The sequence below is a fragment of the Orbicella faveolata genome, unplaced genomic scaffold, assembly GCF_042242905.1.
Source record: "Orbicella faveolata isolate gen_17 unplaced genomic scaffold, um_ofav_v1 contig_14, whole genome shotgun sequence".
Classification (NCBI taxonomy): Eukaryota; Metazoa; Cnidaria; class Anthozoa; order Scleractinia; family Merulinidae; genus Orbicella; species Orbicella faveolata.
The window spans coordinates 6,423,734-6,440,386 of NW_028301541.1; the positions used below are offsets into that span (position 1 = coordinate 6,423,734).

Genomic DNA, 16,653 nt, shown 5'->3' on the forward strand with positions numbered 1-16,653 from the left:
TGCCGATTTAAAGCATGGATATGATACGGAAGCTGAAGGAAAAGCGAGGTAATTCCCCATCGTCTGCAGTCCTTGAAGCAGTCATGATTTTCGTCTTCACAGCTATTGCGTTTCTGCTTATTTGGTGATGTCAAGTATCAACAGATGATAGCAACATTACGAACTCTGGCTGGTCTTAAACTGGCTTTTTGTCATGCAAGTTTATTAACTAACCAGTTTGGTCTTGGATGTTGAGGATTCTTCTGTTGTGGGCTCGTGAATCTGTTAATGGAAATATTTTTAAACTGAACTTCTAAGAGATGCAGTCTATTTAAGTAACAAAACGAATATTCAAGGCGTTTCTGGACTACATTGCCAAGGTTTATCTACCTCTATGAACGCTACTTTAAAATTTAGCGCTGTTATCATTATATAAAATGCGAACTTCATTTCTGTTATCAGTTGTATCTGAGGATTTAGACGACTTAAGTAACTCTCTACAGACCCTCAATATAAAGTAGATACATTGTTGAAAATGTATGTCTGTCAGCAATTGTGAAACGTTACTGAGATTTTAGTCTTGGTCATTTCGAGGAAGGCAATTAAACTTTGAAGCGAGTTCTATACTTCTGGTGTTTTCAGTGAAGTTGACAGCTCCGTGACAGCAGGTACAAACTCTAAAATGTCATTCAAAGGAGAACAAGGGAAGAAGTTGATCGAAAGGAAATGATTTATTAGTTGAAGGCCTTTGTACCATTGAAAATGTATACTGGTGAAAGAATAGAGGAACTCTTACATAGTAATGACAACAAACTGAAACATTTCCCCTGCCGCCATCCCGGCATCGAAATGAGCACGAATTTGTTAACAAGGGATCACATGTGGAGGGGAGGACACATAGTATTTTCTCTCTTATTCCTTATTAATAATGGAATTGTTACCTAAATGTTTTCGTTAATAGTATAGAAAGAGACATCCCTAAAGGTAACAACATCTCTTGTTACCGGAGGAGCCTCCCTGAACTAGTCAATACCGATGGTAATCTGGTCCAATCTTCCTCCCCTGTCATTGGATGTTTTAGTTTACAGCGTGTCGTCACTCGCGTCACCGTTGTCACACCAGTTAGGGGCGGATTTAAGGGGGGGGGGGGGGGAGTTGATTAGTTTGCTAGCCACCTCCCCTTTTGTAGAAACAAAGAATAAAGATATTGAAAAAGATTGTGATTATGGCAGCAGCATAAAGGCAAGCACGCTGGAAAGGGGCCAATTGTCAAATTGCAACATTTTAGGGGCATTCTCTATTTATTCTGCAAAACCAAGGTACCAGCCACCACAACCACCACCGCCACTCCCCTGAAAAGTCCTGGATCCGCCCCTGCCGGTTGACATTGCTAGAGAGTTTGTTTCTTTGAATTTGAACACACAATCTCCGAAACGAGGTGCTGTGTTCGGGATCTGGGTACGAGAATGGCGTGTATGTCGTTCAACCTCGTTCGCAGAGCGTTCCCTGATGGGAACGAGTTTGTTCGTCGCTGACACAGACGGCAGTCAAACGAAAAAATGTCGGGTTTTTATTTCCTTGAAATTTTATGATTAAAGATTGTGTATGGAAGACGTTTGCAACAAAGCATAACAAAAACTACAGAGGTAAACCAACTGATACGAAACAAAAAAACCCGGTTCGTGAGTAAATGCACGAACGTATAATTTCATTTGCCATGTATGTTAACAACACACTACGATAACGATAGTCTTCTTCGTAGCCGTTGGCCTTTATTAGGGTTGTCACGCAACGCTTCTTCTCTGAAGCGTTGCGTGACGACCGTAATACTAGGGTAACGAGTCTAAAGACTTGGAATTTGATCACGAGTGAGTGTTTGTCAAGAAGTGCACTTTACCGACACTAATCTCTCGTGCTTTCATAAAATGCTCTGGAGCAACAAGTTGCTTCATAGGGATGCTCTTTCCAAAAAAAGGTTCATTAAAAGTACGTGATTCAAAACTCGGAAAGCTGCCTAAAAGTTGTCGAGTACTATATAATTGTATTTTCAAATTATTGTTCTTTTTGATGTCACCGTAGCTGGAATATAATGCGTCCTATTGAATTTTAAATTATGTTACGAATACATTACCTCTTACATGACACGTTTGTCGGCATTAAGGCGTCGTTTTCAAAAAGCGAAAGCTTCTTTGTTTGCTCGTCTATAGTGGCGCAAACACACGGATTTTTGCCAACTGAAAGACCTCAAAAGCACCGGGATGATTAAGAAGCTAAAAGCAGAACAACGGGGTGATCATCCTTTATCCGCTATCCTCGAAGGCTTCATGGTTTTCCTTTTTGCTTTGTTTGGGCTTCTATTTGTATGTTCTCTCTAAACAGAGGTACTGGCTTATCTTCAACTGGCGCGCGATTATTTCTGCAACTCAAGTAATTGGTCTTCTCGTCCTGGGTAATTTCTCTACGGCACTGTATATTTGACTTTTGGTAGTGGTGAGTCGTAATTTAAGGGGAACGGCTAAACAAGAAAACTTATCACAAGATGAATGTTGATGAAGTAACTGGATTAAGAGAGGTTCGACCGCTATTACATCGATCTTCAGGAACTTCTAAATCTGGACGTCATTTGGTGAACTCGAACATAGATTACCATGGAGTACCTCTATGATCACTGCGTAGAACGATAGTGTTGTGTTTCCGTGTTTTATTTATGCATATGTATCACTTTTCCATGTTACCAGGTGTAAAAATAACGCTTTTGTATAAGCCGACTGTCAAAATAAACTGCCAAAAGTGTATTTTCGGACTCTTTGATCCGGTCATCAATCTTTTCATTCAGTTTAAACCTGCTGCTCTTATAGTATTTTGAGTGTCGTTTCCTTGCACCGACAGCCAGTACGCAGCTACCATGACAACACTTGTGCCTATCAACAACGCCTCTAACTTGAAGCTCACGGTTAAGCGCGCAGTATTTCCTAACGTAGTTGTCAAATCCCTTGCATCCTAGCCTTATTGTTTTCTCCAGTAAGAGTACAGTCACATAACTCACACTATTGTGTACGGAGTAGCATAAGTTCTCCACGGGCTCTTTTCATTCAACAAAAATCACCGGTTCAAATTTTCGGAATTTTCGCTCGTCGAATGGAACGCGTCCGACCACTTCCCAGAATTCGAGGTCGCGTGCTCTGCAACACACACAAGGCATGCTGGGTGAAACTTTGTTGTGTTTGAAAATGGCGGACGTTTTGAACATTTTCGCGGCTTTAGAGCAGGATGACTGTGAAACAATAAGTTGTACCATTCTCGATAACAACGACGACGTAATACTTCTGGCTGCAGTTGCCTGCTTTATGCGGAGGGAATTAACTCGTGTAAATGGGTACTTCGAAGTAACTATTTCAGCGTATTTGTCGGGGGAGTTCGAAAACCATTTCCGGATGACTAGGGAAACGTGTCAGTTATTGACACAAGAAATAATGCAGTTCTGTCCTTGTGTACCGGTTCACAAGAATCGATACAAAAGACCCAACAATGTTCAACAGCTAAACAAAGGTTCGTAAAGAAAGGAATACAATGGTTATTCCCTCTGTGTATCGGTACACCAGGACACAACCAATAATGCACACTGGGCGGATTCCAACTGGCAATTCATCTGGGCGGCCCGCAATTTTGCCAGAAAAACAAATACTGCTGTTCTTTTGGAGTGTGGCAAACCCGACATCTCTTGCGAAAGGAAGACAAAATTTTTGATAATTCCGGAAATTCCATCAAAGAGGGTGCACTCAAAACGTATTCCTAAATTTTCGAAAACTTTTCCCGGAATTTTTACCGTTCCATTCAATTTCAGACTGGAAATCTCGGAATTTTTGGTCGAATGGAAAGCACCCCATAGTTTGTGTCGCAAATCCACCGCCTCTTTGACGTACAGTGTTATCGCGCATTGAAAACAGGTCCGCAATGAGTACTTGTGTTCACTTTCATACATGATACTTACTTGTACGAGTTTTTTTTTTTTTACGGAAGAGCAAAAGCACCAATTGGAACCCAGTCTTCTCACGTAGCTCACGTGACAAGCGCTTCACCCTCGTAGAGAAATAAGTAAATAAATTTCGCTGATGCTGACAAAGTGTGGGAAAGCCCACACAAAACCATCGTCTATTTGTTTAGCTTTGCTAAAAACAGTTTCCATAGCAACGGAATGCTCAAGTTAGGCCGGTTTCTGTATAGCGGGGTTTGAATGTTAATTTATGCTTTAAAACTCTTCGATTTCGCCCGTCTCCGTGGCTTTAAGCTCGGCCATCAAGCACGCTTACAAACACGAGAAAAGAGGCTTAAATCGTAAGATTCATATTGCAATACCTTTTATAATCGAATTGGTTGTTTATTTGCTGCGATAAACTACAGCTAATACTTTTGATATTTATATAAATAATCTTTCTCACATTAGCCAATAAAATAGAGGAAGGACTTCAGTTTAAGAAACCCGATCACTGAGCGTACTCGACTGGATGGTGGTACTATACGGTCTCTTGGAACCAGCGGTAGTTCGTATGAATCATAAACGAGATCGATCCCAATCTCGAGCCCAGAGCCGGTCTTCCCAGGCCGGTCAGCGCTGACCGGGCCGAGAGGGCTCTGGGCTTGAGATTGAATCGATACCTTAAAAAAATGTGTCGATCAATTAAATCAACTTGCTTGAATATTCAAGTTATTTCAAGTATTAGCATTTTGGTCTTACAAGTGTTTCATAAGGAAGCTCAACAGAAATGCGAGGCGTTAATTCTTCGTCCGCTGTCGTCGAAATTTTTATGGCGATATTTTTCATGGTTTTTGTGCTCGTACTTTTTTGGTGATGAGCCCTGAAGTCAAGTCCTGTTGGTTTAATTCTCCAATAATAAGAAACAACTTAATTGATGGACGGTGTTCTAAGCTGCTGAGGACAATTGCAACTTGTGAAGTATTATTTCGGAGGTGGAAATTTAATGAGAACAAGAAAACAGATACTTTGATTTAAAAGACAAAGGATCGAAAGTCATTGGTTTTTCGGGCTTCACAACTTACAGCTCTCTGTACAAAGTGTGATATTCATGAATTCTAGATGGGGGAAACTTGTGCATCACCACAATGAACATTGCACTAAGACGTTGTCAAATGAAACTGTACTGAAATGCGTTCAGTTAGATGGCTCTCAGTTCACTTTCTTCCTTGCGTGAAGAAAATTCGAATTGTTTGTAGCATGTTGCTGTCTACCTGCCCATATAAAAGGTGTGTAAAAGGCTTTTAACGGTTTGGTCTTTGTTATAAAAAAGAATTTTAAATATTTGTGATAGTACTGGTTGAGAAAGCTACGTAGAATGTAGGTCGGAAATGTCTGAGCTGCGCAATAAGACGTAGAAATTAAAGTTGGTGTGATTCAAACACTGACTGACAATATTGCCAGTTACTTCAGGGCAGAATCTGCAGCTGCTTCTATAGCTTAAGTTTCTCTCTGTCAATAAAATGACAATCGTTGAAGACGCATTGTCCATCAACTAAGTAAAAACTTTGATCGGAAGAAATTAAATCAAAAGGATTCGTTAATATTAAAAAGACAGCAAGCTGTTGAATGCTTGGTGACCTTCACTTCGACCACACGTCGTTAAGTTGCCATGACAATTATGCTTCCAAAGAGAATTCTTATTGGAAACTTATGGACTGCGCCCGCGGGAGATTTTGCACGAACATTTATTTCGCGGTCGAGCTTAGCTTGATGTGCACGCGCTCGTGCGCGCGCTAATGGCGCGAAAGTCGTGCGCAGTACAGATGCGCAATGTAATTAAGTGGAATCGTACTCTTTGTGGGATTTCATCCACGACATGTTCAAAGAGGTAAACTTCGAGACTGGTCTCCAGTCGCTGTTCATTTGTTGCGGGGTGAGAGAAGATTGGATACGAACCGGAAGATGGAAGCGCGGGGAATCACGGAGAGACAGATTTCGGCTCATAAGAGCAGACTGGTTGCTTTCATAATTAGCGCATTACATCACTAATTCCCATGGCCTCTTGACATTGTCCTCTTGGGACTGGGGAAAACTAGTTCCTCAAACAAGTTTGATTTTTTACTTCTTCTGTTTACAGTTTTCTCATTTTTCTCAGAATAAAACGTGTTAGCGTGGAAAGAGATTTATGAATGTTAAAAAGTAAAGGGTTCTTTGGAAAAAAAAAAAAAAAAAAGTAAAATGCTTCTTTGTTAGAACTCTGTTAGTGAGACTCCGATGTCCCGTTTATTGTAACCTTAGCCTGAAAGTTTTCCTTTAATAAAGTTTTTTTTCGTCGGGATCGGAGTTCACACTCATTTTCCAGACTTCCCGAAAGTTAACCGTGTAATGAATATTATATGTTTCCTTGCATTGAGGGTAAATAACCTGCTTGTTTTAAGAAGTTGTGATTTCTGATAAATCTTTAGCTTACATTGTTTTGAGTTAATAAAGATACACTCACTAGCTTCTCTTGCTTATCAAAGACACTACAAGTTTGCGAATGGTCTTTGACTTTCTTATTTCACTAATACAAGTCGTGTGGGGCTTATCTAGATACCTGCATAAAATCGGATTTAAGTTTATTACGGAGCTGACTTTGGTAAACAAAAGTCAATACACAGATATGATGATTCATAAACCTGTCTATTTGAAGAAAAATATTTACACATATACTGCTTTGGTATCTAAATATACTTCTTCACGACTTGATAAAGTTTAAACGGAATTACGCGATTTAAGAACAATGTTCTCATCCTCCCTCAGCTCTCTAACTTGAACAGAGCTCCACCGAAGCTAAACCACAAAGTTAAATTTACTGCACGTTCGTCTGTTCAAGTATCGATCCGCCGCCATGCCTAAAAAGTTAAAAGAGAAGAACAAATCTTCATCCACAGCCCTGCTAGAGGGGATGATGATGTTATTTTTTACAGTACTGACTCTTATGGTTTTTCTTTGAGAACTGCCTGCATCAACGAAATCTTCTTGTCAAGTTAATTTTATCACTGCAGTCTTCTTGTCTTTCGCCGCATATCGAAGCTAATGTACTGCGGGAAAAGCATTTTCAATTTGAGGTTCAAGAAAAGCGATCACGGTCCCGTAGTGGAGTCACAGAGTTTGGCGACAAGGTGGCTAATAACGTAAGGAAACCGAACAGTTATGGAATTGCTACATTGCTGAAAATAATTATTAAGAAACCTATGAACCGGCTGGAGAATCTGCGAGACTTGATCTTTGAGCCTCAAGATTAGGCAGCGATTAGGGACATCACAGCTTCAGACTCACTTTATTGTGGCCAATTAATTACCTGCTTTTTTGTCACGTACTTACAAGTTATCGGACAGTTACATGACCTTTTTAGCTTAAAATCTACCGGGACGCCGTTTTAGTATGAGAAGTACGTTACGATATTAACCTAGTGAAGTTTTATTAGTTAAATTAATGTGCCAATATTTGTTATAAAAATAGTTCACTTTATAATTGAAATTATAAAGTATGAACAGTGATAACGCCAGTTTTCGCGCAAATTTTCCGCGAGGAGAAAGCGAGAACAGTACTGTATGGCCCTCTATTAGAAAGCTTCATTCCTTCATTCCGATTGTTGAGGTCTTAACACCGGTTTTGCTGGATGCGGGTAAAACTGAATGGAGGCGGAATGCGGTATGGCAATTTTACTTGGTGGGATGCGGGATAAAAATACTTCGGCGGGAGCGGGATTTGCTCATTATGGCAAGCGAGATGAGGGATAGTTTTAAAACTGAGGGCAGCATGTGGGATGAAAAACAGAAAATTACTCGTTACGAAAGTTAGGCCGAGAATTGCAGCTCTTACCAGACGGGATCGGGATAAACAATAGGGATGCGGGATTGAGCTGAATATAGTCACGCGATGCAGAATTGAAAAAGCCTGTGCTGGACGCTCCTTAATGTGCCCTTATAAGTGGTTCCAAGATCTTCCTACCAATGAGACACTCAGTAAATGATCAATTTGGCGTTGAGAAGTTTAGGTTAATAAAAGCCACGAAGAAGATATATGGGTTATTGACCAAGTGTGAAGTCAAGATGGCTGGATATTGGCCAAGTTCTTTTTTTGCGTGTTTATGCATCGAGACGGAGTCGAGCTTCATAAACACGCAAAAAAAAAAAAAAAAAGGAACGAGGCCAGTATCCAGCCATCTTGACTGAACAAGCTTGGTCAATAAAGGATTTATTATATGGCTTTCGGGAAAATTTTTCTTGCGGGACACAGCGGGTAGTCCTGAGCGGGCAAGATAGTTCCATCTTGCCCGCTCGCGTAGCCAATCACAGTGCAGGATTTGATTCATCTTGCCAACTCATGGAGCTACAATAGCCATATAATAAGAGAAGTTAATTGACCTTTCAAGATTCGTCCGAACAAATTAACCAAGTGTTGTGGACTAAACTTATAAAGATCAAGTTGATAATGATGTTATTATTTTACTTGAATGTCGACAGAACACAGCAGTTTCTTTATAAACTAATGGCTTTTATCTATTTACTGAGTACGTGGGACTGAGTACCGCATCAACGGTTCTTGTTACTATCTTCTTATCACTTCCCATCTGCTCAACTATGCATCTGCTGGGCATATAAAAAGGGCAAAATAATATTGGTCTTATTGTAATCCTATTGAATGCTTGTTGTACCTTGCAGGAGTAGTATTAATAGAAAAGACAAAAATGAAATTTATTTACATTTCTCTCACTTTATTCTTTATCTTTATTAATATTTCTTGTACTTTGCATCCACAATGCTGATAAAAAAGACTGAAAAAAATTACATTTGCTTCTTTTCATTTCATCTTTATTCAATACTTAACTATGCTTTATTAGTAAAGCTTCTATAAAATTATATCATGTTTAGAAATTTCTTTGCATTTTAATATACAAAAATATTCTCTCCTTAAATCTAACCAAGATTAGTTTTTTCACATGATTTAAAGTCCATAATATAATATATACATATATATATTATCCCCAGATAACACATTTTTCATATAATTCAATCTCTTCATTATACATTTTGCACTACATTGTTACATTTCACCAATGTGAGGCTTTTAAAAATAATTTCATAAAAAAATGACATTAAAAAAATTGAGTGGGCCTGACAACCAGTATAGGAGCTTGGATTTGTCATTTTATCAGCCCTTTTCATACATACCATAACACATACAATAAATATATGAATTCTCAAAAATTATTAACATTTGATTTCTCCTAACTTGTCAATAAACTGTAGAGCAGACAAGTAATGGGAATTAAGAAAATCATCAGGGAGAATTGTCTTGATCCAGAACCACCAAATTCTTAGATAAATGTAACATCCAAGTAACGTTCAGTTTTCATTACAATAATTATGCTCCCTCATCATAGGCCTGCAATGCGTGCAGAGAGCTTTATAATGCTCCCTCATTATAGGCCTGCAATGCGTGCAGAGAGCTTTATAACAAGGAATTCCAGACCCATTATTATCAAAATTCAAATCAACAAGACCTGAATGTAATTTTTTTTACAAACACAGTCAATGCTATTCCAAGGGGGGAGCTCTGGGATAAAACTGATGGGGAGATACATCCCCGGTGGGGGGAACTCCCATATGAAGAGGTCGGGGATGCTTGTTGGAAAATTTGAGGTAAATCCCTAAAGGAGACAAATCTGAGTGTGGCTCGAGCTTTGTTTGATACCTAAAAGATACCACTTAAAATGGAATAGGCTCTATTACCAGCCGGTGTTCAGGAAAGGAGCCTGTGCTAGTAGATCGGACTTGAGAAACCCACATAAATTGAGCTTAAAGAGTCTTTTTTATCATTTCTTCAAGTGTACCCTAAAAGATACTTTGAGATCTAAAAATAGTGGAGTTTCATTATGAACACCAAAACGGAGACCAGAATCTGAATTCTTGTTTTATACCCCTAAGCAAGATGATGAACATATCTGACCTTTTCATGTCGTAGTCCCACCCTGGGAATACATCGTATAGGCACCCCCTACCAGTAAACACCCCCATAGCAAAAGTCAGGCATTCTTGAAAGACATTGGCATAAAATGGACTGACTAGACAAAAGAACTATCAAGTCTGCTTTCGCATACGAACACATCATTGAACATTATGTCTACCAGAGCTGCTATTGTTACAGTTCATGAGGTAACAAATCTGTTGTTGATCATTAAAGTATTGAACCACATTCAGAGATATAGGTATAACATGAAATACTGGATACAGTTTGCACCCAGTGCCCCTGATAAGTGCCTTTCCTTGAGCTACCAAAGGTAAATTAGTGCTCTCAGCTGCTAAATCGAATCACTATGGTCCAAGTGATGACAGAACTGTCATCACTTTGCCTGAGATTTCTGGCAAGGATTTTTCTCTTGGCAAAGATACAAACCACCAAATTCCAAGGCTGTCATGTGAAATGTTCTTGTTTCAACCAATTCAAACCCACTCCATGTCAACTTATAGACATGGAAAGTGCCAGATGCAATGTAGCTTTCAACACAGACAGGAGCGAAACCATCAAAGGTTGGTCCAAGGAGACATGTTTGCAAAGCCGATGGAGCTGTATGAATTTCAAATTCAAGTTTGTGGCTGAGGCCTGTCACGGTTGCATTCATTCTTCCACTGCACCCATCAATGAACTTGGTCAACACAGAATTTGTTGGCTTAAAATTAAGGGTCGCTGCTAAACTGCGATAGCCAATCAGATGGGCAGGAATATTGAATGTATCTATGCCAAGGACTCCAAGAGAGACTGCAAAAGAAGAGCCTGAAGGGCCATCTACACCCTCTACCCTTATCTAAGCTGGTGGAAAACTGTTCCCCCAGTTTTTTTCCTGATGCGCAAGACCCTTTCTTCCTCTCAACAGTTCGCCAGTGTCATCATTGACCCAGTTGTAATTTATCTCCGAGCCTAAACTGTACACAAACCAGTGCAGAGGAAGGAAAGGCACATGATCAATCCAGCCTTCTGGGCCCTCGCCATCTGGGCCCCATGGTTTTGGGGGCCCCAACACTCCAATAAAAGTGACACCCCCTACATTGGTAAAGTTGAATCTTGTTTCGTTTTCAGTCACTCTAAAATAACCATACGGCTTCACCTTCCATTCAAAGTTCGCTGGCGATTTAAAATCGGGATTGGACGTCACCGGTTTTCCACGAACTGTTACCTCGATGTCATCGTTTGAAGGATAAACTGCGAAGCTTTCCATAGAACTTCCATCTCCTTTGCTGTGTATGAACGACAGCATGTTCTGCGGATAGTAATTGAAGTGAGGTCCGTGGCTTTGCAGAAGAACTTGGCCAAACAAGATTCCAAACGAGTGATTCGATTCGAAGTCTATGATTCGAGAATACCATCCTTCTATGAAAGGGCCTTCGGACGGGAACAAATGTGGATCATACTGATTTGCTTTTACCAGTGTTTCTTGAGATATCAGGCCGATACATCAGGCATACAGAGCAAAATAGCTGTATGGGCTTTTCATCCTGAAGTCGCAAATAAAAAATTCCGCAACCAACAGGCGTTTGTTTTGCAGCTGTAATTGTTGCGTGACCTTGCGTGACAAACACGCAGACGGCCACGCAGACTTTAAGACTGGGTTCAAACAACAAACACCGCTGATCACAACGCCTGCTGGCGGTGTTTGTATAACAAACCTTGTGGAAAAGACTGGAAGGTCGAGGTTTGTTTTGCCACTAAAAACGACGAAATGGCTTAGAATTCCATTTGATTCGCTATTTCTTGGAGAAGAGTGTATTTTTATCTCAACATGTCGTGAATAGTTAACTGTACCGATGCTATTTATCAATGATTTTCAACTGATTTCAAGCACTTGACAACCGTATCATGCCAGTGATCTCAGCAGATGAACATTGCATATGTCAATGTTATGGAGACACTTTTCTTCCTTCACAACTATCAGCTGGGTAGGACTTTTTACAGGCAATAACATTATTTAATCGTGGAAAATGGCTTGGAGATGCAAGGAATGCAACATGACGTTTGACACTCAACAACTGTATGACACTCATAAAAGAAAGTTTTGTGTTGGTGACACAGTAGATCCAGCTCGTATCCATTCCAGGATATCTGGTAAAAGTGCTAATAGACATGAAAGAAAAGATAAACAAGAATTGCAAACGGTAAGGGAAGGACACATTTAGTAAACTCCCAACAGTGCAGTTATAATGCTGCCAGCTTCTTGCTGGTCACACACTGTACAAATATGTACATGTACATGTAGTTTCCGGCCAAGTAAAAATTGAACTCATTTCCTCATTTGGGCTTTACATGCAAATGTGATGGCCAACTACAGTATATTGATAAGAAACAGAACATCCCAGCTATTTATTGGTGGATTTTCAAAAATGAGTTGTGTGTATTATAACACTAACAGTTGTCTATAATATAGACTGAGTTGTCTGTATTATAGACTAGGTGCCCACAAGGAGACGCTCGGCTATACATTTACATTGTATATCAAATTGAAGTTGGTAAAGGTACAGGTAAATTAAGTGCTGTAGCAAGTTTGTGAAGCTGACATCTTGAGCATTTTCAAAGTTGTAAAATTATCATTTTCTGGAAGAAGGGATAATGCTTGAAAAGTAAGCTCTGCAAACTTGCTATGTGGGAGATTGTCCAACAACTGAGTAAACTTAAAGCACATGTAGTGATGATGTTTGAGTTCTCCATAGCTGGTTGAAAATGTTAATGGAAATAATAAGTTCTCCTTGTACATCACTCAGTAGACAGCACAGCTGTACGTTGTTGTACCCAGCAGTGTCTGGCACACAGAACTTGCCAGCCAACTTGTACATTCTACTGTCTTCTCTCCTATGTCCTATCACCTTTTCTACCAACTCAAATTATTGTATGTTGTTTAAAATTTCTTGTAATGTATTCTTGAAATCACTTAGCCTTTGCCAGGTGTCAAGACTCCAGCTCATTCCAGTTCATCTGCACCCAATACTCCGACAAGAAACATGAATCTTCATCCAGGAAATGACAGGAACAATGTGAGAAGAATGTTGAACAATAAAAAACCCTTGTTTTGAATGTGGCTTATAAACGTTTTATTTTTTGTAGATTATTTCTAGAAGTCACATAAATTATTATAATTGTATATAAATGTACATGTAATATCAAGGGCAGCATAAACAATTTTGAATTTTGAATTTTGAAATGTTCAGTGGTCTGTATCATTATCCCGTCATCTTGTTTGTTCATTTCTTTGTTTGTTTTCACACGAAGATTTTTCTAGGGAGTCAGCATCGCTCCACGCATCGCAAGTCTGCACCAAACACACCCACCAGTGATTATGGTGATATATCAGCCCTTGAGAAGGAAAAGGTAACACTCTGTCAATGAAAGTGGTATATCAGTGTTCCAGACCTGACACTATTTTGGCATTTTATGAATACAATACACATGTAACCCTTTTAGTGAGACTGACTTTTTTGACCAGTGACTTAATTGCTCATAATTTTTGCATGATGTCTAAATTTCAGATAGACCAGCTGAAAAGGTTTAAGACTCAGCAATTGATGCAAAGAAACTCAAGGAACTTGGAAGAAAAACTTTTACTCACCAGTATCAAAGACAGCCAGTTTCCTGTGCATGTAAGTAATAAAGTTATCATACAAAAACTCATTTCAGCCATTCATTCCATGTGTTTAATGCCAGTCCTATTACTGAGTGTTGGATTACATGCGGTGCTATCCTCTGCAGATACAGTATACATGTACATTGTACATTTACATTGTACAGCTGTACAATGCAAATGTCTGCCTATCATGTTGGATTATATGCAGCTTCTCCTGTTAGATAATTACAATGGACATGTACATTGAGTCATCTTCCAATGATGGCCATCTGCATTGATCAGCCCATGGGGAGGGGAATTTCCTTGCCCTGGCAATTTTTACAATTTTTGCCAGGTAAAACCATTATAGTGATGTTTGTTCTCTTTTGTATCTCATCTATTTTGGTACATGTTTGCATATGCCAATGAAGTCAAGTTATCTCAGATGATCTCTTATTTCTTCATGGCCTGTGCATTGTTCTTGTCAACAAAAACCTGACAATGATCAACAATTGTGGCGAGAAAATTGAGATATTATTGGAAGCTTTAAACAAGGGCATTCCTATGAAAACCTAAGTAATAAGGTTGACATTATAATACTGTTATTAAGAAACAAACTTATATGTTATAGATGATGAAAATCTGTAGACCAACTCCATAAATCTGATTTGACAGCTGATATCACCAACATAAAAAAACAAAGTACATGAAGATCTATTTATTTAGTATCATGGTATTTAGCACTGCTCTGCTCTCTGAGGACACCATAAATCAAGAAACAAATATTATAAATTATGAAATTACTGAAATTCACAAAAATATCTCAATTACATGTAAGTAATTCCCAGTCAGATAAAGTATACTTCTCTATTCAAACTACAGACACCAAGGAGAATAAACCATGATGATAGGGGTGATGACAAGATACTTCAATTGACTGAAGTCCATCGTCAGCAGCTTGCTGAGCTGAAACTGAGGAATGAAAAACTGCAGAAAGAAAAAGCAAGTAAGGAAGTTGTTTATGTTCACATATCAGTGCAGTAAGTTAGCATGTCCAGTGTATGGTACATAAAGTTGATTGCATGATTACCCCCAGCATTAAATTTACTGGCGACCATATACACCTGGGTAGTGACGGGTATTGTGAGAGTTATGTGTCTTTACCAAGAACACAACACAATGTCCCTGGCCAGGGCTGGAACCCAGACTGCTTGAACCAGAGTCAAGCTCACTATAACAACCACAAGGCCTCCACACTGGTATATAAGCTGTCAGTAAACTCTTTGTATGGATCTACACATACATTTACATGTAAGAGGATTCTCGAAAAGTGACACCTTTCCTTTGACTTCTTTGATTTTGTTTTGATTGTTTAATTTACTCTTCAGTAATTGCTGAAAGGATGAACTCCTTAGGACTGAAAAGCAGACAGAAAATGCTATCTCAGGGGAGTCTAGTAAGTCATAACAATTAGAGATCTTTACATGCACAAATGTGTGGTCTGTTTTAATAATTATTATTAATTATTTTGTAGAATAAACAGGTTACAGAGCTTGATGGACTGAAGAGGTACTTGGACTTTAAAGAAGAAGAGGAAAAGTGAGAAAATTTCTTACAATTTTCAATGTGTGTCAATAACTTTTTTGTAATTGTGTCATGCATTTCACTTAATGTTTCACCTAGCTTTGAAACTTCATACATAGTATTATTTTGTTTTAGAAAACAGTCCTAAGGAATACGTGCCCTGATTGGTTAAAAATCGCGTTTCTATAACTCGATAGAAACAGAACTAGCACAAGCTGTTGATGTAATGATGGCATGAGCATAGAGAATTTACACTTTGATAATCAAAGTTAACAAGTTGTTTTCCTTTTTTGGTCACAGTGTTTTCTAAAAGAAATAGAAAACATGTTCTCTGTGTTTCTATCAAGCTACAGAAACACTTGTGAAAGTTTGGGAGAACTCAAAAAAGCTGTGGAAACACTCGCCTGGGGCTCGTGTTCCCACAGCATTTCTCGTTCTCCCAAACTTCCACTTATGTTTCTATAACTCGATAGAAACAGGGTACATGTTTTCTATTTCTTAACTAAAGATTAGAAGACCTTTTGGAGTTTGGAATTTTATCTGTCTGATCTGATCTGATCAGAAACCTTTTTACTCCATTTTGGAGCATTAGCTACTACCAAACTTCTCCCTCTACCCCAGGAGTAGCACTTTGCCTGGATAGTGCATTCTGTAAACTCTCCTCCTGCTGTTAAGCAGTCTCCCTCTCTGTCTGTTACCCTGCAGCTACAATGGGAAACGGAAGTGTTGGGACACTTTGCAGTAAAATTCAATTTTTGAGTATCTTGGAAACATTTCTCCCCCTTCCACCCCAAACAATGTTGATTTTTCTATTTCTAAGACATGCACAGACCACAGAGTGCCTACACAAAATTGAATTGGGGGGGGGGGGGGGGGATGGTGGGATCAGAGAATTAATGTTAAGTGCAAATAAAATAGAACAAGAGGTTTAAAATGAAATCTGGTAGGGGATCGAGCAATTTCAGTTTTCAATAGACAAGAATCCTGTACCAGAATAATGTTAAGTATATTAAAATCCTTTGGGCATTTTCTTAAAGCCAAAGTTATATATAATTGCCTGAAATAACACCAAAAACAATTTTGTATAGGGACTTGAGAAAATAAATTTCAAAGTTCAGAAAAATGGCACAAACACAGGTAAAATATCATCATCAGTTTCATTTCACCAGTACTTTCAAGTGTTTGATGAACTTCAAAATTTGTTTTCAACATTTGGTGTTGTCGGAAATGATTTCTATGGAGAAGATATTTGAAACAGTCCACAGAGGTTTGCAATATAGTGCAAATAATCTAGTAGGTACTAAGTTTTTGTCCACTTGTGACTCAAACTTGTGGTAGATTCCTTCTTAATGTCAAAAGCATCATTTTGTAAAAGTGGCTCAACTACTTTTGTCACGCATTGTAGGTGAGGGTTTGTTACAAACAAGCTATTGACTTTGAAGTGCACTCAGGACTGGGTTGTACTCTTAGCAGACAC

At 38.9% G+C, this 16,653-nt stretch overlaps 2 protein-coding genes across 3 annotated transcripts in view; one reads left to right on the forward strand and one right to left on the reverse strand.

Moving 5' to 3' along the window:
* Positions 1-8,696: 8,696 nt before the first annotated feature.
* LOC110068618 (uncharacterized) lies at positions 8,697-11,586 on the reverse strand. Its single transcript, XM_089286398.1, has one exon. The coding sequence runs from the start codon at positions 11,256-11,258 to the stop codon at positions 10,809-10,811; it is 450 nt and encodes a 149-aa protein (XP_089142524.1). The 5' UTR covers positions 11,259-11,586; the 3' UTR covers positions 8,697-10,808.
* A 45-nt stretch (positions 11,587-11,631) lies between these two features.
* LOC110068425 (uncharacterized) overlaps positions 11,632-16,653 on the forward strand; it is a 36,429-nt gene continuing 31,407 nt past the window's right edge. For both annotated transcript variants that reach the window (XM_089286397.1, XM_089286396.1), the window contains exons 1-7: positions 11,632-12,153; positions 12,928-13,026; positions 13,262-13,360; positions 13,519-13,629; positions 14,475-14,598; positions 14,981-15,048; positions 15,127-15,191. In XM_089286397.1, coding sequence (XP_089142523.1) covers positions 11,980-12,153; positions 12,928-13,026; positions 13,262-13,360; positions 13,519-13,629; positions 14,475-14,598; positions 14,981-15,048; positions 15,127-15,191 — 740 coding nt within the window. In that variant the 5' untranslated portion in view covers positions 11,632-11,979. The remainder of the gene's footprint in view (positions 12,154-12,927; positions 13,027-13,261; positions 13,361-13,518; positions 13,630-14,474; positions 14,599-14,980; positions 15,049-15,126; positions 15,192-16,653) is intronic.

Coding starts and splice junctions, on each gene's coding strand:
- LOC110068618 (XM_089286398.1), bottom strand. CDS start 11,258: ATGCTGTCGTTCATACACAGCAAAGGAGATGGAAGTTCTATGGAAAGC.